At 43.0% G+C, this 25,460-nt stretch overlaps 1 protein-coding gene across 1 annotated transcript in view; it reads right to left on the bottom strand.

Moving 5' to 3' along the window:
- Positions 1 to 25,460, bottom strand: part of MTBP (MDM2 binding protein) — an 89,075-nt gene that overhangs the window by 57,771 nt on the left and 5,844 nt on the right. The window contains exons 3-11 of the mRNA XM_077493279.1: positions 24,004 to 24,077; positions 21,381 to 21,532; positions 19,450 to 19,508; positions 17,453 to 17,591; positions 13,889 to 14,003; positions 11,178 to 11,303; positions 7,449 to 7,543; positions 5,692 to 5,764; positions 4,315 to 4,432 (exon numbers count right to left, since the gene is read on the bottom strand). Coding sequence (XP_077349405.1) covers positions 4,315 to 4,432; positions 5,692 to 5,764; positions 7,449 to 7,543; positions 11,178 to 11,303; positions 13,889 to 14,003; positions 17,453 to 17,591; positions 19,450 to 19,508; positions 21,381 to 21,532; positions 24,004 to 24,077 — 951 coding nt within the window. The remainder of the gene's footprint in view (positions 1 to 4,314; positions 4,433 to 5,691; positions 5,765 to 7,448; positions 7,544 to 11,177; positions 11,304 to 13,888; positions 14,004 to 17,452; positions 17,592 to 19,449; positions 19,509 to 21,380; positions 21,533 to 24,003; positions 24,078 to 25,460) is intronic.

Consider the following 25,460-nt stretch of genomic DNA (forward strand, 5'->3'; position numbering starts at 1 on the left):
ATCCTTAGACTGGCTTCTAACCCGAAGGGAAGTGCCCTGAACTGCCAGTGGAGAATTCCTTCCTGGGTTACCACCACAAATCCCAGGAATGCCTGATGTTCGGGAAGACCGAACATGCAAATAGGCTTTAAATACTCCATGGAAAACCTCTTGTATTCCCGGAATTTGTTTAAGTTCCTGAGGTTTATGGATACCACAAAAATGTACTGGAACCACCACCTGTTCCACCAGTTCCTGAATGCCTTCTAGCGGGGCTTTCATTTTTAATGCATCCTTGGGAGGATGTGTTCGCGTAATCACAGGTGGAGGCTTTGACAAGAACTCCAGGCAGTAGCCCTCTCTGATCAATTTAATGATGTATGGACGGTCTGAAATTTCTTCACACTGGGAAGTGAAATGAGACAGCCTGCCCCCTAGCCTGATTCCGGCGTCTTGATATCTTTGGTGCTTTGGCCTGGAGAGGAAAAAGAGCAAATTGTCTTTTTGTCTACCTCTACCGTACCCCCACTTTGTTGGGTTTTTTCTTAGCTTTTTGTTGGTTTGTCCCAAAGGGGCCTTGAAAAAAAAAATTCCTGTACCTTTCCCATCTGGGTTTGACGGGATTTTTTTTCCCCCTACTGAGGACCTGGACAAAAAAAAAAAAAACTTTATCTAGGCCTGGCCCAAACAGCAAGGATCCTTCAAAGTAAAGACCTCACAGTTGGGCCTTCGAAGTGAGATTGCCATTCCAGGCTTTAACCCATATTGCTCTCCTGGCTGAGGTAATAAGGTCACCTGTTTTAATTGAGGCTTTTACTGAATCCTCAGCCGCTACCGCCCTTCCCATTACTGAAAGGAAATCTAACTTGCTGAGACTTATCCTGATAGAGGTGTTTATGAAGTCCTTCTATTCAGAAATCTGCATCCCTGGTAACACGGGTTGCTGCTAGCGCTGGAGGCATAGCGAAGGCATTGGCCTCCCATGCTTTTTTCGGCAGGGATTCGGATTTGTGATCCATTGCATCCTGGATGTTTCCTGCATCCTCAAAAAGAGGTCAGATTTTTTGTCACCTGGGAAAAGGTGGTAGTCCAGCTTAGGGACCTTAAAAAAATTATTTAAAAAAATTCACACCCTCCTCTTTGAAGGGGAATCTTTTTCCATGTTTTAGGTCTGACCAAAAGTTCTTTTAGGAAACTCCCACTTCTGAAGAACTAAATCTTTCGAGGACTGGTGTTGGTGAAATACCCTTGACCGTTTTTTTGTTTTTATCAACTCCCTGTACATATCTTGTGCAGAGGTTTTAGCTGGTTCAGGGATAAATAGCGTGAAGGAGTCCCTCCGAATCTTCCAGGCCAAAGAGATGTCCGTTTATCCCGATGTCTTCTACGTCACTATCCAGACCTAGGTCATCCGCCTCCTCCTCTGAACTGGGCTCAGATCTTTCCTAGCCTTCTACCTCCTCCATCTCTTACATGACCTGTGACGGGGAAGTGCCAGAAAGAGTAACAAAAAGACACACTTGGTCCTGGTTTGGAGCGTAAACTCTTCTGAGAGGTGCCCTCTTTAGGGGTGAGTTCCTCTGAGCTTACTACCTGGGGTGTGGCTGCAGAGGTGCGGAAAGATCAAATAGTGGCTATCATTTTTTCCTGAACGTATTAAAGAAAATCTTTCATTAGACACGAGGGCCAATTTGCTAATACATTGATAACAAAATTACTTTGTGTGGGATTTAGACAATCTTTTCCCACAATTACTGCACTTCTTAGTGGAACTAGTGCTAGCGGATGGTAGTTTGTCAGAGACCTCCTTATTTCCGATTGGGGAATCTGCACAAGAAGCGGAAAATCCCTGGTCACTTTTCCTGTCCCCCCACCCCCGTCTCCCCCGCAGGCCCCTTCTCCAAAAGGTGAGCACATGAGGGCTTTCCCAGGAACAACGCAAGGCTAGCCTGGTGTCACGCCCCATAGGAAATAAAGGGACTTACCAGGCCCCGGCTTGCTCTTGCCTGCAGCCACCTGTGCTGCCTTTCCATCCTCCTCCTTCATGAGGTGGAACCTGGCAGATTTTTGTGGCTCGCTGAGTCCTGGTAGGAACAGGAGTCTTTCAGCCCTTGCAGCCACGTGGGTCCTGCATCGCCTCCACGCTTTATCCCCATTTCCTGGGTAGCGTTGTGCGCGCTCCGCCCCTTTCCTGTCCTAACCGGAAACACCGGTTTCACATCAAGGTTTGGCGCTTGCTAGGTCCTCCCCTTGGTGTTTACATAACCTGGACTCCAGCAAAATGGCGCCCGATGCACACAAGGGAAGACTGGAGGAGAGCCGGGCTGCTGTGCGGTGTGCAACGATGGGGGATTCTCAGCTACAGCCAGACGACCTGCACAACACCATTGGCGACCTGTGAGAAGCTCTAAGGCGGGCAGGTTAGTGCGGCCCTCACCGGCGTTCCCAAATCTGGCTCACTGGGTACCATCCGACGCTCTGGTCTTCTGATCAGAGAAAAAAATAAACATTTTGCTGTGGAGAAACACAATCAATTCTGAGGGGGCAAGGGGTAAGGTGGGGGCCTTTTAACAGCTGTGAACTGATTGCATTTCCTGTAGGAGGAGCTTCTCATCTCTCATGTGTTGCCATCCTGGAAGGTGAGATGAGAAAGTGGCAATTACCAAATTACAAATACAGAAGAGAGTAGTGCAACACAGATCTTTCATAATGGCTCAATAAACTTACAATCCAAACATACTTTACATAACCTTGTAGGTCATGTTGCCTGTGTCTGATTGCAGCAAGTAAGCCCAGAAACAATGATTTTATCCCTCCGTTTTTGAGTGGTTAGAATTATTTTTTATCTCTACTTGCTAAGCTTGCTGTGCTTTGCTATACCAGCGATCTGTCAGCTTACATAAAAAGGCTAAACTTGAATGAGGGTACATGTTTATGTGAGGGTACTTGTACAACAGGAGAAGACACCCTCTATAGCAAAATCGGAGAAACCTTAAGCTTGCAGTAACATTGGCACATCAGTACACAGCTGTTTGAAACAGTCAAGCTTGTGAGCAGGAGCGCCTGGTTATCATGTTATCGTTCAACGTATTCGCCATGTTGTGGCTGAAACCTAAACAATTTAAGCAAATGCAAATCAAAAATTGTTAAATAGTTGCACTGTGGAAATTTTTGGGAATCTACACAAATGTTAACTTTTTATTTGCAACATTTTTCTGCTCTATTACGGCTGTGCAAACTCAAAAGAAAAAAAAAAACGGGGATGCAGTCACAGAGAAGTTATTGGTATTTTCATAGTAATTTCAAATCCAGAAATCCTGTTTATGGCCTGTGATGGCCCAGGGCTGGTGACCAAGTCCCAGAACTAAACAAAACCACTCTGAGGCTTCATTCTGTCAGACAGCTGAAAGTCAACAATGACACCTTCCAGGCCATTCTCTAGCAAATAAACTGTGTGCAGAACTCAAATGGTATTGTAGAGGCCAGAGGCTTTTCCGCTTTTAAAAATGAAGCAGCTCATACTTCGTTTGGTATTTGTACTAGTTGATTTTTAAAAGGCGTTATATAAACCTTCCAACTTCCACCTTGTGTTTTCACCTGCATTGAACATTTAGTTTCAGGTGTAATTTTTGTCTCTGTATGTAGACAGATGTCTGCCGACACCCACTGCCACCCAAAAAAAATACGAATGTTGGTCCTATTCCCCATCCGTCCAGCGGATCAGATGACAACGAACAGGAGGTCTGTTCCTATCCGATCGAATTGCCCCATACAGGTGACTGGGACTGTGTCCACTCTGCACAGCGGAGTGGACATGTCATCCGTCTGCTCAGCAGGGATCAGCAGAGAGGTCCTCTGCTGGTAGATGATTCCACATAGCGGAGGCGCCCATGTGAAAGGGGCCTAAATGATTCATTCCAGTTCGGAATGGAATGGCACAGAAATTGTGTGCGATTCCTGTGTCATTCAGTGCGATGCAGTTTTCCACCTATTCAATTGCATGGGTTGAAATTGCGGTGGATTGCACCAAAAGTAGTGCAAGCACTCCTTATAAAAAAGCACTGCAACTGACTCGCATGCTGCCCTTGGGCATTGGTTTTGTTTACTATACAGGGGCTGAGACACAGCGTATGCAACACACATCTTTTTTTCACTAATACCTAGTTAAAAACAAAAAACATTTGAAAAAGCGTACAATGTGTTAAAATATTTATGATTAAAACGGGTTTTCATTTGCATTTTTGTGAATTTTTATTTTATTTTATTTTTTTACCTGAATTTCAGCTTTGACAAATAGCTGAGCTGCACATACAGATCACAAAACAGAATGCCCACCTTTGATGTCTTTCGGCTTCCTGGCCATGTACTCCTTCCATTTCCTGGAACTACGCTGGGACTCAGGGGGTAGAGAAAGACTACAAACATTACATGACAGCAGAAATAAAGCCCCAACCTGGAAGAAACAAAGCACTGCTTGATTTGTTTTAACAAAATAATATTATGAATCCTAGAACAGAGGGAACAAACAAGTTACCCTTCCAAAAATGTCAACCTTAGCAAACTACTCTCAAGAGAGGTTTCATGATAACGTACAGCTTGTTGAAGCAGAATTTGCAGTAACTTCCTGGATCTGAGACCTTGTAAAGCCATTTATCTTGTCTGGCTCTCTCTGAAGGTCTCTTAATAACATTGCCCCAGCAGCACTATGACTTGTGAGCTCCACTCTCGCTTTCTGAATGGTTCTTTCCAAAACGCTACATACTGGGTGAGAAGTGACGATTCTCAAACGGCTGGAAGAACTCTTCCAAAGAGCCTATGAAGACGCGCTTTAGCATTAGATCACACTCCAAGAGTAATGTTATGGTTCTAAAGCCTTAAAAGGTTTTTTTATTACCTTAATGCATTCTATGCATTAAGGTAAAAAAAATGTTCTATGTACAAGATCGCCCCAGAAACCCCGCATACAGCATACTTACCTGAGCCCAATTTCAATCCAGCAATGTGCACAAGTGCAGCGGCTCACGTGGCTCTCTCTCTCCTCACAGGGCAAATTGATAGCAGCAGGAGCCATGAGCTCCTGGTGCAGTCAATCAAATCCTATGATGAGCGAGCGGTTGGTGGGGCAAAGCCCCACTCTGTTTCTTTAGTGGCTTGCTAGGGGGCATACTCAAAAGGCAGGAGCTCTGTCAGGGGACACCAGAAGAGGAGGATTGTGACTGCGCTGTGCAAAATCCTTACACAGGGCAGGTAAGAATAAAATGTTATTTTAAAAAAAATAAAAGGTTTAAGATCACTGCATCTAAACTAAATAAACAACAATGTAATATATGGCAGCCTACCAGTTCTTACACACATAGCTTCATATATTCATTTCATAGGGTAGGTGTTCTGTAGTCCTCAAAAAGTGAACTGGGCAGAGCTAATAAACACTAATTGGTATTTCAGTATAGCATAGGCGCAGTGTACAGAAAGTTAGAACTCACTTGCCCTCTCACAAGATCAGGTATTTTTCTGTATTTGCAACCCTTTTTACAGAGATGAGATATGTACAAATGTGTATGTATCTCAGAGATTCACACCATGTTTTTTCCACAATTTAAAAAAAAAACAAAAAAACTGCCAGTTCAGATAATGTCAACTTGATAGTACAAAATAAAAATATAAAAATATTAAATATTGTGTAAAAAACAAAACAAACACTCAGCCAGGTACCTTGTCATTCATTGAGCATAACTGATCCAGCATCAGTCTAGATTTTCCTTGCAGTGAATTTCTTGTCAAACATCTGATGATAGTTAAAGAAAAGACCAGAGAACATATTTCATGGATATTTAAAGTGAACCTGAGCTGACCTACATGACTTCCAAAAAGGTCAAAGTGCTGAACTGAAGTCACCAAAAACTTGTGTTAGTTTTTCATGCTGTATGGGGATTTGATTCTGTCCATACGGGTGTTGAAGCGGTTGTATACCCCGCTTGATGATTTTTACCTACAGTATAATAAGGCTTACCTGCAGGTAGTATTAATATCTCCTAAACCTGCACAGTTTAGGAGATATTCACCCTGCATGCAGCCGATGACATCAGCGGCACATGTGCTCTGAAGGTCCGGCATATCGTGCCAGAACTTCGGAGACTCTTGCCAGGACTGAGGGCTCCCGCACACAAGCATGGGAATTACATCATTGTGACGTCTGCCCTCAGTGGTGACTGGGCGCCGCTGCGGGGGCTTTTCCAATGTCATGGAGACGGATGGGCCATCTTCCCCAGCTAGAGAAAGCATCCGATCACCTATGCCGCTGCCAATGGTTCCGGTAGGCGGCGGAGGGCACTGAAGTGTGGAGTGGGGGGCCTCTCCCGACACAGAGACCACTTTTATCCTGAAGTGGACCACTGGCCAAACAAGAGGATACCGGGGTTGTGGCAGCTAGCTGCTCCTATGACAATATCCTCCTTCAAATTCAGGACGTATATCGGCGTGCAGTGGTCCGGAAGTGGCTAAAGGCACAACTTTTTTTTTAGTTTTGGAGTGGCGAGGGATTAGAACAGCTGTCAGTTTTTATTGCTGTCTGTGCCCCTGTTAGGGAGATTCACCCCATTTGTCCTGTTTACCATTAGCATGGAACGAAAATGTGATTTTCTTTTACATTTTGGGTTGTCCCCAGAAAAAGTAATAGAGGGGAAATCTTGCAATGGCGACACTAGTTCTGGTGAGCTGGGGGTCTCCAAGGAACAAGGAATTCCCTCAATTTGCAGGGATTTCCTCTCACTTCCTGTTTGGCTATGGGAAAGGAAGTGAAGGGAGATCTCCGCAATGGCACACAGCCATCCTTGCTCTATGCAAAAATGGGCCTGAATCCAAGTAACACCACCTCAAGGGTCCCCATGCATACAGCTCACAAAGAGCACCATTACCCCAAATGCCAGGGCCCATAATCGGCGGGCAAGAGGCTCGCATTTAGTCCCCTCCAAAAGCCTTGGTCCCGGCTAGGTCTGTCACAAACACTATTTTTTTAGATTGGGATAGATTAGTGATGAACAGAACCCCTGTCAAGTTTTTATTGCTGGTTGTGCCTTTGTTAGGGAGGTGTCAAAAGAACAGGGATAGAGGGAAAATCTTCCAATGGCACACTTGTTCTCGTGACAACGGTTTAAGAGGGGATAATACATCACAACAGAAGGATATTCATACACTTTCTATTGAGTCTACAGGACAGGAAGCGAAGGCCACAAGAAAAAATAAAATTTAAATAAAATTTTTTTAAATCAGACAGTGGTTTCAACTCGACTCAAGCTAAGAGTCTAAAGAAAAGAAAAAAAAGAAATTGGGACTTTAGATATACTTTAAAATTAGTGAATGGCACTACATAGATTGTGGCCCTCATCTTCACCACAAGATGGAACAGAAAGGCAAAATTCTAAGAAAAAAAAAAAAAAAAAACAGAGCTTGGAAAACCAAGGCAAGGATACAGTTCAAACACATGGTCCGACATGAAATATTTTGGAAGTTCTGACAGCTCCACCATTTGTACAAATTGCAACGATGAGCCATAGTAATGGAAGACCTGGTAAAACATGAAGGTAGCCACAGTGTTAGAAACTAGCCTGAAATAAAAACAGATGTTTAAATAAAGGGTCAATCAAACCTTATATTTTTATTTGTTAGAGGAAGTGCGAGATCAGTGCCTGGCTTCCCGGATCCCTCTCCAGTACCTAGGCAGACACATTTCTACATCCAATTTTCAATGATATACAATGTTTCATCCATAGTTTCTATTTAATAAGGATCTCTTGGTGGTATGTTATACAGCTACCTAGTGATATCTATTTATCCACCTATTTATTATCACTGTTATCCTTAACCAATGATGCCTGTGGACTTCCTGTCTGGCTTGGCGTAGTTTCTTTTGACTATTAATTTATCTTCCACCTTAATTAACTCCATTCCTGGGCAATCCATCTACAATTGCTCGATTTTATATTGCCAATTCTTATGAGCACAATATTCTATTCTTAGTTGGATTCTGGTTTTGCCCCCCGTATCCGCCCCCAGGGGGTCAACCCCATTGGACGGTGTCTCAGTCTGTGCCACCGCTGCTGCCAAGGGTTGATTTGGGGTGAGTCACTGAGATGTTTTGTAATACTCCTGTTAGTAAATGAATGTGTTATCATGATGCAATGCTAATCTGTTTTATTTTCCTGTATTGTTTAAAAAAAATTCTTCTTTTCTTATACTACACTTTGTTAGTGACATCTCCTGATAAAGCGGCAATCAAGCCGCGAAACCGGTTGATAAAAAACGTTCACTTCTTAGGATCATTGGCTCCCCCTATTTGGGGATCACTGCAATCACTGTAACCCCTATTATTATTATTATGCATATTGGTTATTTCTTTTTGTCTGTTTTTTATAAACTTTCTAGTAAATGGTAATTTTATGATATATTATACTCTGATTACTTTATCTGGGTACCATAATAGTCCCCTTTATTCTGCTCATGGGTGAAAATTGGAGTAAAACCCGTTATGAGCTCCCTGTTTTGGTCAATGTCAATATGGGATGAGCGTACCCTTTCCAGTTACTATTTACTGAGACATCACCATTTCTAATAAGATGCACAGAGGTTTTTTTACGCTTCCTGCATGACCCTTAATTTATTAATAAAACTACTTTCACACTGAGGCACATTGGTGCTAAAAATAGCGCCTGCAAAGCCCCCTGAAAGAGCCGCTCAATTCACTCCAATGTGAAGGCCCCCCCGAGGGCTTTCACACTGAAGCAGTGCGCTTGCAGGACGGTCAAAAAAGTCCTGCAAGCCATATATTTGCAGTGCTATAGCGCCCCTTCCCATTGAAAACAATGGGGCAGCGCTGCAAACCCCCCAACAAAGTGATGCTTTGTGGGTGGTTTTAACCCATTTTCGGCCGCTAGTGAGGGTTAAAACCGCCCGCTAAAACAACGATAAAGAGGCACTAAATATAGCTCCACTGCCAGCGCCTGCCCGCCCCAGTGTGAAAGTAGTCATTTAGCTTGCTAAAGCGCCATTGTAAAACAACCAGCTTTATTATTATTTTTTTTTTTTTTTTTACTTTTTGTATCTCATTGCTTCAACAACAGCCTCTTGCAGTCACTTCCTTGCTACATGTACTCGCTCCAGAACATAGGTTCTCTGGACTGGTTTTGCGACAGTGACTATAATGACAACAATTGACCACGGCTGCTTAATGTATGTCAGGAGGTCCACCTATATTCTCCATGTACTAGCAGAGGTATAAAAAGGAAGGAGCGCCCGATTACCAATAAAATGCAAGTCGAGAGGTAAATTTAAGGTAGTTTATTAAAAGTAGCAAATGGTCAAGCCAATGCTTTTCGGGGAAAAAAATTTAATAAATACTCCCCCTTCCTCAGGGCTGCTGCTGTCTGCTAATGGTGAATTGGATGCTCTGTATTCGCTGCCATCAGCAGACAGCAGTGCCCTTAGGAACATGGGAGTCTTTCCTCGGAAATGCGTTGGCTTGACAATTTGTTGCTACTTTTAAATAAATTACCTTAAATTTACCTCTCCATTTGCACTCCATTGGAGATTGTGTGCTCCTTTCCCCCCCCCCCCCCTCTACTAGTACACCGGGAAATGACCTCAAGGCCATAGCCAAAGGCTGCAACCCAGGCCACCTATAAAAATAAAATGTCCCATGCAATAAAGGAAAAAAGGCCCCACTAAAATCACCACAGAAGGAGGGAGGAACAGGAACCTGAGATTTAAATGCCAGAGTGCTTAGCTGATAAAACAAGTCAATACAGTAAAACATTGGATTGCGAGTATAATTTGTTCCGGAAACATGCTTGCGATTCAAAGCACTTGTATATCAAAGCAAATTTCCCCATAATAAATAAATAATGGAAACTCAGATGATTCATTCCAAAACCATTTATTCATAGGTCCTGCAGCTTATAGTCTATATAAAAAGATTATAGCAATGGCATAGGTTGTGTAACCATAAAATGTCCATCCACAAATGGAAGCCTCTGCAAGGGGATTAGAAGCAAAATCCATCAGGAGCTACAGAGTATAAAAGAGAAGAGAGCAGCCTCCAAGTGTAGTAATATGGTTACATTTAATGAAGGTACAGTATTTAGCAACTCACATGGTTGATTAAAAGAGGCTCATCCAAGTATGCAGGCATCTGAGGGTAAAGCTGTAAACAGACTGTCCTCTGCTCCGCCGGCTCACCGCTGTCAGTCTGCAATCGTGACCAGGAAGACTACCCTGCAGTAGAGCGATCTGAAAGCGAGGCCTGAAGCGCTCGTGGAAAGGATGGTGCCAACGGCGGTGCAGAGGACAGTCTATGCGGACAGCTTTACCCCGGATGCCTGTATACTTAGATGTGCCTCTTTCAATCATCAACAATGTGAGTTTCTAAATGTTGTACCTTTATTAAACGTAACCATATTGCTACAGTAAAGCCCCATACACACTACCAGATTTTCTGCTGATTTTTTTCCTTCAGATTTACCAAAATCATATAATATGAGGTCAAACTTTAGGAGTTTCAATTTGTATGCAATCAGGCAGGCCCTCGCACTACATGGTTTTGGTAAATCAGCAGATGGCACTTTAGAGGCGCCTCTCTTCTCTTTTATACTCGCTATTTATATATCAAGGCACATTTTGCCCGTTTTGCAAAACGCTCTCAAACCAAGTTACTCTCAATCCAAGGTTTTACTGTATTTGCATAATGCAAGTTTAAAGAGTATCTCCACTTTTGTTGAGAAAAAAACAAAAAAAAAAAAAACACACACACACACACACACCTCTGTGATGTACATTGCAGAGATTTTAACAAAATTTATTGCAGAGTCCTGCCTGTTTCTGCCATTTGTTGTGTGTAGAGTGAACTGTACACACAACAATCTGAGAAGAGTGGTTGGGTACAGAAGTGAGGGCTCAGCTATTGACTTGACAAAAACCACACAACAAACACATTTGCATAGCAGCAACAGTGTTGTATATCATGCACCTTAGTGGGAGTGGGTCTGAAACAGCTGATAGCTTTAAGGGACAATAGGTGTTCACACTCAGTGAATGGGAAAATGCATGTTAAAAAACGGCTGCGGCTAGCTATAAGATGCTGGCTTGGAGAAAACACAAATCGCATGGTACTACATATCATCATATGTGCCATAATGGAGTATACATACCTCAGGTAGTAAAGATTTCTTGTCATTACTGTGATTTAGCACACTGCTGTGTCTCAATAAATGTGATGGGGTAACATCCCAAGAAGATCTCAAACAAAAATCTGGAAATTCAACTTCTGAGCTAAGCTGGAAATATAAAATGTACACGATAAGGCAAGATAAGCAAAGTTTGTATGAAAAAGTAACCTGTTCTCTTTGTGTTGCTTCCCGGTGTTCCTGCTAGCGACGCTAGTCCCTCTTATTAAAAACTGACCATGCTAGGCGTGAGCACAGTAATGAGCTGCAAAAATGTATTTTTTTTTTATTTATTTTTTTTTTTATTTACCTTGCACCCGATTGGGTATTGTTTACAAAATAAAATCTTCACCACAATTACATTTACAGGGTTCGCATATACTTTAAAGGAGTTGTAAAGGCAGAAGGTTTTTTTTTTTATCTTACTGCATTAAAGCGGAGGTCCACCCTAAAATGGACCTTCCGCTCATCGGATTCCTCCCCCCCTCCGGCGCCACAATTGGCACCTTTCAGGGGGGAGGGGGGTGCAGTTACCTGGATAATCCAGGTAACTGCACCCACTTCTGGGCTAGCTCTCTGCGGAAAGGGGCGTACATTACGCCCCTTTCCGCAAGTGCCCGCCCCCTTCCGCAAGTGCCCCGCTGCCTGCTGGGAAACACACAGATCCCAGAGGCAGCGGGGACCGTCCTCATTGCGCAGTGCGGCTCGCGCATGCGCAGTAGGGAACCGGGAAATGAAGCCGAAAGGCTCCATTTCCTGATTCCCATACCCAAGATGGCGGCGGCAGCACTCGAGTGTCGATCTAGAGATCGGCTTCGGGTGCCGACATCGCGGGCGCGCTGGACAGGTAAGTGTCACTATTTTAAAAGTCAGCAGCTGCAGTATTTGTAGCTGCTGACTTAAAAAAAAAAAAACGCGGAGTCCCGGCGGACTCCCGCTTTAAGATAAAAAGCCTTCTGTGTGCAGCAGCCTCTCAACACTTACCTGAGGTCCCTCTCTGTCCAGCAATGTCTATGAATGTCTCAGCTGCTGTGAGTGAAATTCACCTGAGACCCCACTCTCAATTAAGTTAAGAAGTTTTCTTTGACTTGTACGAGGAGACAAGTTACAACAAAAAGGACAGATATTTGCCTATTGGTTCTGACTGCCTGTCACCCTTGCAATAGGGCTGCATAGAAAAACAGTCAGCTTGATAGATGCCTATCTAAACAGATAATTGCCCACTGGTTCTGACTTTTATGACCTGTGCAATAGAGCTGCATACATAGAGTTCAGCCTTATGCGCTCCCATTTGACTTGTCTGTCTAACAATTGTAGAACTTGCAGTTATATACCCTTTTATAAGCCTCATCTTAGCCATCTCTCCAAGATATGATTGGTCGCTAAGATCTACGTCAATGTAACTAACCATAAATCTGACACCTGTTCTACAACCAAACGTATTCATTCCCAGAATTCCTATATGTTCATTAAAGTGATTTATAACTGATTTTGTCCAATTAAAAAACACCTGTGTAAAGACCGTATGGCACCCAGCTGTGTTAAATCAAACCCTCCTTGTCCTAATAAGACAGATTTAAGACTTTGGGAGAATGCACTTTCAATAGCCCCACCAAATGTGTTATGTACAATTGTGCATGTATAGACATTAGTTTCACAAACTGTATTATCTACACAACACACACACACACACACACACACACACTAGTGTTATCACATTCAATGTATTTTAACAGTTTTAATGAGGGCACAAGCAGACCTTTGTTTGACCCTGTCAAACTTAATGTACTGTACATAACTTTCCCATATTCCACATAATTATTTCTAAACCACCTGTATAAGATGTTATCTTATCGCTGTGATTTATATGCATTTAAAGGACTCTAAACAATTCTATATAACTGGAATCTATTCTAATGAACTTTCACCCAAAAAAAAAAAAAATCAGCATGAAGCGGCGAGGTCAGAATCTAATTTCTCTAACAGCTGCCCAAGATTCTCCTTCCTGATTGTCTGAGACACAGAAGCAGCGCCATTGGCTCCCGCTGCTATCAAAATCAGCTAGTCAATCAGGGAAGAGGGGGTGGGGCCGGGGCTCCATGTCTGAATGGACACAGGGAGCTGCGACTCAGCTCTGGTCCCGCTATAGCAAGATGCTTGTTGTGGGGGCACTGAACAGGAGGGAGGGGCCAAGATCACAGAAGAAGGACCAGAGAAGAGGAGGACCTGGGCTGCTCTGTGCAAATCCACTGCAATAGAGGAGGCAAGTATACCATGTTTATTTTTATAGGGGGGAAAAAAAATGCAAGCTTTTACAAATCACTTCAAGTCAAACCCAAAATTTGGGGCACTTTTTTTTTTTTCTTTTCAATTCTTAATTTAGGAAAACATGCACATTTTGACTTCAAAAATAGGTCAAGAGCTTGCCCATTCCTTCCTGCAACTTGCTATTAGTTCCTACGGCTGCTGGTCGTGTTGAAGAACCAATATAGAGATGCAGAAGATTGCTGGGGTTGGGGTATTTGACAACTGCCACATTTTTTTGCATATTAGAGCCTTGGATTTAGGGTCCCTGGGGAGGTTAAGAAGGGTGATGGTTCGTGAACTTCAAACCCAAAGCCTGTATTTGATGCATAAAAAAATAAAAATAAAAAACACCCAACACACAAAAACCACACACCCCAAAAAAAGTTTACCTTATGCTCATTTATTTCAGTAGAGCCTCTCCATAACTCTTGTGGATCAACTGAATTCTTAAGACATTCGGAAGCAACTATAGAAGCTGAGAGGTAGTTCGATATCTTATGCCACCTGCAAGAATACATACTTTGTGATAATTCATTTTTATTGATTTTTTGGAAGAAAACATACTTGAAGGTAGATCACACTTTTATCAAACTAGATTACCTAAAACTAAATACTTTGGTGATTACAGAAACTTGCACCAACAGAAATGCTCCTAAAAATGCCAAATGCCCATTCGGCATACTGATCCAATGGTCTCATGAGACACGGACCTGAAACCAGTATGCAAATTGAGAGTTCTAGGTTTGCTCCGACTTCAAGGGTTGCATGCATGTTCCAGTTTAGTGATCCCAAAAGGAGTCAGAGGATCAGATATAACTACCAAGCAATTAACATTTTCAGTATGCAGTCTGTAATAGTGGCCTCTGTATTTAATTTTGGCACATGCTTCCTATAAAGGATCACCATAGGGAAAAAAATAAATAAAAAATGGACGCTATATTACCAAAAGTATTGGGACACCTACCTTTACAAGCACATGAAATTTAATGGCATCCCAGTCTTAGTCCGCAGGGTTCAATATTGAGTTGGTCCACCCTTTTCAGCTTGGCCTGTCAGGTAGGCTATACCCTGCGATTTCTGTCAGCAGCCCTCCCTAACGTCAACACGATAAAACACCTTTGGGATGATTAGAGCGGAGACTGCGCGCCAGGCCTTCTTGCCAACATCAGTGCCTGACCTCACAAATGCACTTCTGGAAGAATGGTCAAACATTCCCATAGACACACTCCTAAACTTTGTGGACAGCCTTCCCAGAAGAGTTGAAGCTGTTAAAGCTGCAAAGGGTGGGCCAACTCAATATTGAACCCTGTGGACTAAGACTGGGATGCCATAAAAGTTCAGGTGTCCCAATACTTTTGGTAATATAGCGTATATATACACTTAGACACACACACTGCATGTATATGTATGGTATATCTGGAAAGTATTCACAGTGCTTCACTTTATCCACTTTTTGTTATGTTACAGCCTTATCCCAAAATGGATTAAATTAATTCCCTTAAAATGTTACATACAATACCCCATAATGACAAAGCAAAAGAGGTTTGTGTGAAATCTTTACAAAAATAAATCCCATATACACAAGTAATCACAGCCTTTGCTCAATACTTCGTTGAAGCACCTTTGGCACCAATTATAGCCTCAATTATGATGCTACAAGCTTGACACACCTGTTTTTGGGCAGTTTCTCTCATTCTTCTTTGCAGGATCTCTCAAGCTCCATCAGGTTGGATGGGGAGTGTCGGTGCACAGCCATTTTCAGATCTCTCCAGAGATGTTCAATCGGGTTCAAGTCTGGGCCACTCAAGGACATTCACAGAGTTGTCCTAAAGCCACTCTTATCTTGGCTGTGTGCTTAGGGTCGTTGTACCGTTGGAAGATGAACCTTCGCACCAGCCTGAGGTCCAGAGCGCTCGAGCAGGTTTTCACCAAGAATGTCTCTGTACATTGCTGCATTCATCTTTCCCTCAATCTTGACTAGTCTCCCAGTTCCTGCCGCTGAAAAGCATCCCTACAGCATGATGCTGCCACCACCATGCTTCACTATAGGGATGGTATTGGCCAGGTGATGAGCGGTGCCTGGTTTACTCCAATCATGACGCTTGCCATTCAGGCCAAAGAGTTCAATCCTTGCTTCATCAGATCAGAGAATTTTGTTTCTCATGGTCTGAGAGTCCTTCAGGCGCCTTTTGGCAAACTCCAGATGGGCTATTATGTGCCTTTTACTGAGGAGTGGCTTCCGTCTGGCCACTCTACCATACGGGGCGGATTGATGGAGTGCTGCAGAGGTGGTTGTTCTTCTGGAAGATTCTCTCTCCACAGAGAAACCCTCGAGCTGTCAGTGACCATCAATTTCTTGGTCATCTCCCTGACTAAGGCCCTTCTCCGCCCGATCTCAGTTTGGCAGAGCGGCCACTCTAGGAAGAGACCTGGTGGTTCCAAACTTTTTCCATTTATTGGGGACGAAGGCCACTGTGCTCATTGGGACCTTCGATGCTGCAGAAATTTTTCTGTACCCTTCCCCAGATCTTTGCCTCAATACAATCCTGTCTCGGAGGTCTACAGACAATTCCTTGGACTTCATGGCTTGGTTTGTGCTCTGACAGGCACTGTTAACTGTTGGACCTTATATAGACAGGTGTGTGCCTTTTCAAATCAGGTCCAATCAACTGAATTGACCACAAAGTGGACTCCAAATCAAGTTGTAGAAACATCTCAAGGATGATCAGTGGAAACAGGAGGCACCTGAGCTCAATTGTGAGTGGCATTACAAAGGCTGTGAAATCTTGCGTACATGGGATTTATTTTAATTTTTTTATAAATTTGCAAAAGATTTCAAAACAAACTTCTTTCACGTTGTCATTATGGGGGATTGTTTGTAGAATTTTGAGAATAATTTAATCCATTTTGGAATAAGGCTGTAACATAAAAAAAAAAAAAAAAAAGTGGAGAAAGTGAAGCGCTGTGAAAATATAAATGTAGACGATTGGATGATAAAATCAGCAGAGCTTCCCCTCATATCTAAAGCTACTGCACTTGTAGTCCAAAGTGGATTTGCCTTTAGTAGATAAAACCCACAATGTATCTTCTTTCTTCCAACGAGAGAGAAAGAGAGAGAAAGAGAGAGAAAGAGAGAGAAAGAGAGAGAAAGAGAGAGAAAGAGAGAGAAAGAGAGAGAAAAGAGAGAGAAAGAGAGAGAAAGAGAGAGAAAGAGAGAGAAAGAGAGAGAAAAAAGAGAGAGAAAGAGAGAGAAAGAGAGAAGAAAGAGAGAAAGAGAGAGAAAGAGAGAAAGAGAGAGAAAGAGAGAGAAAGAGAGAGAAAGAGAGAAAGAGAGAAAGAGAGAGAAAGAGAGAGAAAGAGAGAGAAAGAGAGAAAGAGAGAAAGAGAGAAAGAGAGAGAAAGAGAGAAAGAGAGAAAGAGAGAAAGAGAAGAGAGAAAGAGAGAAGAGGAGAAAGAGAGAAAGAAGAGAGAAAGAGGAGAATAGGAGAAAAGAGAGAAAGAGAGAAAGAGAGAAAGAGAGAAAGAGAGAAAGAGAGAAAGAGAGAGAGAAAGAGAGAAAGAGAAAGAGAGAAAAGAGAGAAGAGAGAGAAAGAGAGAAAGAGAGAAAGAGAGAAAGAGAGAAAGAAGAGAGAAGAGAAAGAGAGAAAGAGAAAGAGAAAGAGAAAGAGAAAGAGAAGAGAAAGAGAGAAGAGAAAGAGAAAGAGAAAGAGAAAAGAGAAAGAGAAGAGAGAGAGATGACTCCAGCCAGTCACAGAGCTGGAGTCCAGGGCCTCAGAAGGAAGAGGGGTGAAGATGGACACGGCCACCGGCCGAGACATTGTGGCCTTCGTTTGCAGGTAAGTGGCACATAATGGCCACTTACCTGCCACTATGCATCCTTAATGGGATGCATACTAGCCCATTAAGCTTTTACTTTGCAGGGGAATAAAGAGAGTAAAACCCATCAGCCTTACCCTTTATTTTCTCTTGTCACAATAGTTATCTTGGCCGCATGCCATTCTTTCAGGTGTTTGATTGCGCCCAGTGCAAGTAAACACTCCTTCAACTTTGGAACATCCGGAGAGATCAGAAGGATGTCCACCAATGCTTTCCCTGTAAACCAGAATAAAACGTAACTTTAAAAGAACAATGCTGTAGTGACGCGACAGCCAATGGGGGGTGACCAGGCATCAGAGAGCCAAAGAAAGGATGTTGGACTCTGGAGTTTGGTTTTCACAGCTAAAGTAGGAAAAGTATGGCCAAAGCTCTTTTGGCTGTACTTCTCTCCTGTGGGCAGCTGCCCCCTCGGATCCCCACCGTGACAGCAGACCGAGGGATCTTCTCCCCGTGTCTGCTGCCACAATTTAAAAAAATACGTGGACGTGCTGGGCTCAGCCCACCGAGCCGCATCACTCATTCACAGAGTTCTGTGAATGGGAAACTATAACTACTGACAGCTGATGAACTATCACGGCGCTTTCCACCAGAAAAGGCAGCCTGCCCAGACCCCTCACGACAATCAAAAGAGAAGGCTGATGTTGGGGGGGGGGGGGGGTTGGAAGGAAGAGAGGGAGAGGTGCGGATATGACCGGACATCTCTAGTTTTCCAACCTCAGCCTTATCATTTTGATTGTCTTCAGGGTCCGGGCAGGCTGCCTTTTCTGGTGAACCAGAGGCCACTATATACAACCAAGAACATAACCCATATCTCTTTAGTGTTCTCACCTAGGGACGCTATATAATATACAAACACACTTCCATAACTGGCTGACATCCTTTGTACTGGGGACATTTGCATCTTTTTGGGCTATCTGGAACCCCTTTTTCCATCTAAAAAGTTTATTTTCCCTTGGGACCCTCAACATTATAGAACCTGCTCCATCTGTAATACTTCATTGGCTATAGTTGTCCTGATCTAATGTCCAAAGGTAAATCCCTGAAGAAGGTCACAAAAGGTCGAAACATGTTGGGGCATTTTGGAAGCATACCATCAGAATTAGTTGCTATATGGTGTATTTTTTAACAAATGTGTGTACATTTTTTTTTTTGCGCTTATACGCGCTCCTGGACATTTTCAGATCCATGGGAGATAGTTTTAACAACGCTCTCAATAAAACATTGCATTTTATCTATACCTTATGCGTTATCCTCTTTGGGTGTCACAAAGCCCATGTGTCTCTTTCCCCATTCCCTCTGGATTATATTCATGAATATGTTGTGGGGCTGACACCAACCTTCGGTAGACTTTTAGCTGCAGGCTGGAATACAGCTATATATGATGTGCATTTATAATTGTTTTTGAAACAGTGAACTTATCTTTTAATGTCTGGATCCATCCAGGTCCTAGTGGCTCAGTCTCTCAGTGCACTGCTGAAAGCCAGCTGCTCCAGTGAGCAGTAGAGTGGCAGAGCAGAGAGCTGGTAACTGAAAGTCACCAGCTCTCTGCTCACAGAAGACTGAGAACGGAGTAATCAGTGGTCTTTGATTGTTCAGTTCTCGGTCTTAGAGGCGGCGAGGGGACAGGTGCAGCATCCACACCTAGGTCAGTATAATTTTTAGTTTTAAATACCGCACTTCTCCTTTAAGAAGGCAGAGATATGGCACAAGCAATAGAAATATCTGTTAACAGAAGACTTTAACAAATGGGTTGTATGACAAAGGCACCACCTTTTGTACATTTTACTACTGCAGTTGAGCAATTCCATGTGTTAGAGTAGGGAGATTTAAAATGTAAAGTCCAGTAAAATGGACATATTTAGAATAGAAGGGGAACATTTTGTTGAATAACAGGTCATTTTACTATGGATGTTAATGGGAAAGTGATATTCAATTTTTGGTCATTTTTATAAAATTTCTACAAAAATATATATTTTTTTTATTGCTTTACTACTGCTAGTAAGCACTATTTTTAATGAAAACACTACCTCCAAATCAGAGGTCTATCTTGCATTATAAAAGAAGCAAACATTACCTGGTGCTGGAAGCTTGTCAGCCAACTGATGGAGTAACTCGGCACATTCTTCATACAAGCTGGCAGAGATAAGAGGGAATAGATTGAGAGGCGTAGAACAGCAAGAATGTTTATGCACGATGCTACAATTTTGGGCAATCGCTACACATTGAATAATTAGCTATGAAAAAGTATTTTACACATACAGGCATACCCCACTTTTAAGTACACAATGAGGTTTATTTACTAAAGCTAGAAAGTGCAAAATCAGGCTCACTTCTGCTTAGAAACCAATGAGCTTCCAGGTTTTATTACCAAAGGTTAATTGAACAAGCTGTGGTTAGAAGCTCATTAGTTTCTATGCAGAAGTGAGCCTGATTTTGCTCTTTCTAGCTTTAGTAAATAAACCCCATTGTGTACTTAAAAGTGGGGTATGCTTGTATAAGCAGCTACCAGATCCGCCATTCCTTTAGGCCCCTAGCCACACTTGTGCGACTTGTCCTGCAACTTGTGACTGAAAAGATGTCTCACAGGTCGTATCCCATTATTTACAATGAGTACCAATCATATCTGGGCGACTTCAAGTCACACTGACTTTAAAGTAGTCCCTGTACTACTTTGGTCCGATTGATAAGAGTTAAAGGTCCATAGACCTCAAGTTTACACAGGCATTCCCTGAAATTGCGTCAAAATCGTGGCGGCAAAGACGCATGACATTCAAGTCACGGTAGTGTGAATGGGTTTAAATGAGGCCCCCCCCACCCACAACACACCATGGGACAGCTCCATATATCTAAGAGATATGTGAACACCGGTATCAAAAAGAAATTACATCTATGTACTTCCAATGTAAGATTCCATTATAAATTTCAGGCATTGTGCCCTATCAACATGCTTTCTAAGCTCATCTGAAATATGGAACTCACACACCATGGCGCACACCATACATGCTGTATTCATAGGGACATTTATAAAGCTGTAAATCTGCCATTCACCAAACATTATCTGCAGGTTGATCTTCCAGATGCATGTATTTTACAAAATGACAGCAAAAAAATAATAAAAATCACCACCAGTGAATGTGAAAAAAACTATTTCCTACTGAATTCCAGGAAGATAAAAAAAACAACAGAAATGAATGCAGCTCTGTAATCATTAAAGCGTCTTCAAATGTATTTTATAAATACAAGCAGTGCAAGTACCTGAATCTGACCTAGTGTCAGCCTCTTGCAGTCCCTGTAGAGCAGAGCTTGGACTGGGATCGGGAGAAGAAGCCCAAGGAACCAATCAGCTCATGTTCTGACAAGAAATGGTGTTAGAAAGGGAAAGCAGAGTTAGACAGATGAGCTCTTCTCCTTACTATGCTGCTTCCCCTTTTACTGTCCAGTCACTGGCTGGGGTCCAAACCCACCTCAGAGAAAGTAAGTTGAATGATGCTGGTCTTTAGAATGACAACATTCAGAGGCATCATGTGCTTGGTTACACTTAGGGAATACATGTAACAAACATGCCCTACAGCTTATAGGACAGCAGAAGAATCAATTACCACTCCTCTTCTCCTTTGTTCTTTCATCAGCATGTTTACATAAAGCTGATCCAATTAGCTCCCTGTGCTGCCCTCTACCTTTCACAGTCAAAGCTTTGCTGTACAGGGAATTGCAAACCAAATCCAGCGATAGGCAATAGTTGCATTCTGAAAATGATTATAAAACAGCTTATTCATGAATACAGAGTTGCATCAAAAGGGGTTTTAAAAAGGTAGAAAGTTGTTTTATCTTAATGAATTCTGCCTTCTGTGTGCAGCAGCCCCCCCTAAGTTCTGCTGGCAGGAAAGGCTCTCCATGATACCCGCTGGCCAACACACAAGCGCAGCAGGTGGAACAGCAGATGGACTGTGTTGATGGAGGAATCAAGCAATTTTCTTTCCTTCCACCTGTGGTGAGATAACATACCCGGTTTGGGACACAGAGTCCCTGCTGTCATCATCGTCTTCCTCCAAGTTTTGCAGAGCACACACACATTCATCAATAGCGCATGGAGGAGGTTCTGATCCATCATCAGGGGAGGTCACCAGGCTCACATCTTCCCAATCCGAACTAGAGAACTGAGGAGATTTTTACAGCAGGATTGTAAAAATAAAAACTAGTCCTGACAATAATAAAAGAACTGATACACACAAAGAACTATAGCCTTTGACTATAGCGGCTTCTCCAGATTCTCATTTTTAAGTTGAACCCAAGGGAGATTTTCTTAAGAACTGCCCTTGCAGTGCAGGGGAGGCCCACAGGTAGTTTTTTTTTAAATATCCCCAGAGTTCAGCTTTGAAATGAGAATTTTAGTGAAGCTGCTATAATCAACCCTAACCGGCTCTTCTGTCAAGAATGCTTCCTCCTGCAAGTCGGTGGTAATGTACATTGAGCTGTGCAGAGCAGAGTACATGTACAGTATCTGTTCTGTGCTCTGATTAAATGACATGCACATGCCTGGGAGTGACGTCATCACGGCCAGGGCACTGAAGCAATCAAATAGAGCGAACCCGGAAGCGCCCGAGCACTGACAGGGCAGCACTGGAGATCATCCTTTGACAGGCAAGTCTGTCAAAATATGCTAGTATTAGGAGTCTCAGCACATTAAGGCATAAGGCTGCAGGGGACCCATTTCAAAAAAATATATTTTTGCAGAGTTTAAATACTGCTTCAAAATTTTTTTGCACACATGCTAAAATTTGCATTGTTTTTCCAACTGCAAATGCACTTTAAGTGGATATAACCCCTTACATATACCCAGTGAAGTGCTTGGCCTCAGGTGATACACAGATGAAACAAATCTTCCTATATAAGATTGTACTCATTTATCTGCAGTCTTCTCTCCTCTATATCTGTTCAAAGTGCTGAATTTACACAGCTCTGAAAAGTAGGGGGCAGGGACCTGAAGTTACACTCAGCCAGGAGAGCTTTTAAAGCTGATTAGAGGAAAGGGACACACCCCCTTTCATACAGCACACAGGAACAGAGCTGGGGCCGTCAATCAACTGGAGGTACCGACCCTGTCACCTTTTATCTCTTGGTGTCAGGAAAACTTGTTAGAAGTGACTCATGCTGAGTTGCATTCTGTGTTCTGGATTGAGACAAGTGCACACTATAGAGCAGTGATGGCAAACCTTGGCACCCCAGATGTTTTGGAACTACATTTCCCATGATGCTCCACTACACTGCAGAGTGCATGAGCATCATGGGAAATGTAGTTCCAAAACATCTGGGGTGCCAAGGTTTGCCATCACTGCTATAGAGGGATAGGCTTTGTTCATAGTTACATAGTTAGGTTGGACTGTGTCTTTATTCAACCTGAGTGTCTACAATTGTCCCTATCCCTGTACATTGCTCACTCACATCAGGCCCTACCCTCAAGGAGCCCACAATCCAAGGTCCCCATTCATATACTAGGGCCAATATTGGACAGAAGCCAATTAACCTACCTGCATGTCTTTGGAGTGTGGGAGGAAACCCGCACAGGTACAGGGAGAACATGCAAACTCTAGGCAGGTAGTGTCATGGTTGGGATATGAACCAGTGACCCTTTTTACTGCTAGGCGAGAGTGCTAACCACTACACCACTGTGCCGCCCTTGTCTGAGATTTACACCCACTTTAACACCTTACCTACTGGGCACATAAACATCCCTTCCTGCCCAGACCAATTTTCAGCTTTCAGTACCCAAATAAAATTTTTATCTATCTTTTGGTGGTATTTAATCACTGCTGGATTTATTTATTTATTTTTCAGCAAAAAACTGTTTTATAGTATGTTATAAAATTTTGCTCCTTCATTGGATGTGCACTGATAAGGCGGCTCTCATTGTTTGGGACCGCTGTCCCTTTGACAGAAGCCGGCGATCTCGTTTTCTTTTCTTCTGCACATGCTGACAGCGTGAGCAGAAAAAAAAAAAAAAAAAACACACAATTACCGATCTTTTGTTAACATCAACTGATCACCTGTCATTGGCTGAGAGCTGCTCGCATGGCAAGGGGCCGCGATCGAACTGCGACTCTAGTGCTGCTAAGCAGAAGTGCTAACCACTTACCACTGTGCTAAAAGTGGAAGCAGTAATCGTGTGTGCAGTTAAGCAAATACCTGGCAGGAAGGTTGGTGAGTGACACCAGAAAAAAGACATTTACCTAGTAGGCCATCGAACGAGTCTACTGAAATGCAATCTCCGAAAGTGTATTACCCCTCATTGTGCACAGCAGTAGTACGAGGAAGTACAACAGCGGAGTTTATTTACTAAAGCTGGAATGCAAAATCTGGTGCAGCTCTGCATAGAAACCAATTAGGTTTCAGGGTTTTTTGTGTCAAAGCTTAAATGGAACAAGCTGAAGCAGGAAGCCGATTGGCTACCAAGCACAGCTGTACCAGATTTTGCACTCACCAGTTTTAGTAGATAAACCCCTGTATGTGCATTACTTAAAATCTTTTGAGACATGAAACAGCTGCTATAGCTGGAGTTAGCTTTTACCTATGTTCTCATCCATAATGTCAACTATATTCTACTTTTAGACAGTTGATAAACATTTCTTACCTGGAAGGATCCAAAGGAAACCTGGAGAGCAAAGAACCATTTTCTTGCTCCTGGATCTCCGGAAAGGGAACAAGCTGAAAAGAACAATGAGAGGTTGGAAATGTCCAAGCTTACTACAATATATTGTAGCTTGTCACAATCACTGGGGATATAAATCCTCACTGCAAGTAGAAATGGTGAATTATATTTGGGTGTGAAAAATGTCACAATTCGATATACGGGTTTTACATTGCAAGGGCCACAAACACATACAATTCCACTACCATCCCACAGTTTGTACAATCACAATAAATCTACTTCAGATAAAGTGGAGGGCTGGGCAGGAGGGTGTCAGGTGTTTTAGGGAACAAAAACCAATGTGTGCTATACTGTTCTGTAAACACTAAATCCCCTGGGCTGCAGTAGTGGCGCTGCAGGAAACGTTGTCATTTCTGCCACCACGCTTAGAGTGTGCGTCTTAAAGGAATTGTAATTGTTCCGATTAAAAAAAAAAAAACAACAAAAAACGTGTTATACTTACCTGCTCTGTGTAATTGTTTTGCACAGAGCAGCCTCGATTCTCCTCTGCTGCTCAGGTCCCCTGGCTCTTCCCTCCTTCAGAATGCTCCCAAAGCAGGCCGCTTGCTCTGGGGGCACTTGTGCGTGGTCGCTCCCAAGCTTCACTCTCTATAACCTCCATACTGGCTGTCACTGACAGCAGCGGGGAGCCCTGTCATTCCATCCATTTTTTTACATCTGTATCCCATTGCAGAGATTTCCCTTCACTTCCTGTCCCACAGCCAAATAGGAAGTGAGAGGAAATGACTGCAAATTAAGGGAATTCCTTGGGGACCCCGCAGACACCAGAACTAGTAACCCCATTGGAAGATTTCCCTTCTAATACTTTTCTGAGGCCAATCCCAAAATTTGGGATTTCTTTTACTTACACCGATCAGGGTAAAGAGACAAATAGAGAGAGCGAATCTCCCTAACCGGGACACTGGCAGCAATAAAAACCCAATACAAGGCTTGACAAATTTGTATCTAGGAGCCAGCTAAAAAGATTAGGAGCCAGGTCCCCCCCCCCCCCCCAAATCTCCCCTTCTAGCGTAAACCTTCCCCCCCAAATCCCCCCTCCTAGCACTAAAACCTTTCCCCAAAAATCAACCTCCTAGTGTAAATCCTCCCCCCCTCCCCCTAGCACTAATCCTCTCCCCCTAATCCAACTTCCTAGATAAATCCTCTTTTCCAAACTCCCCCCTCCTAGCATAAGTCCTCTACCCCAAATTCCCTCTCCTAGCATATATCTTCCTCCCAAATTGCCCCTTCTAGCATAAATTCTCTCCCTAAAAAAAACCCTCCTAGCATAATCCCTCCCTCCTCCTAGCACAAATTCTCCCCCCCCATCCCCTTACCTAGCACAAGTCCTCTCCCCCAAATCCCCCCTCCAAGCGCAAATCCTCACCCCAAATTCACCC

The sequence above is a fragment of the Lithobates pipiens genome, unplaced genomic scaffold (assembly GCF_037356315.1).
Source record: "Lithobates pipiens isolate NorthernLeopardFrog02 unplaced genomic scaffold, aLitPip1_a1.2 Scaffold_19, whole genome shotgun sequence".
In the NCBI taxonomy this organism is placed as follows: Eukaryota; Metazoa; Chordata; class Amphibia; order Anura; family Ranidae; genus Lithobates; species Lithobates pipiens.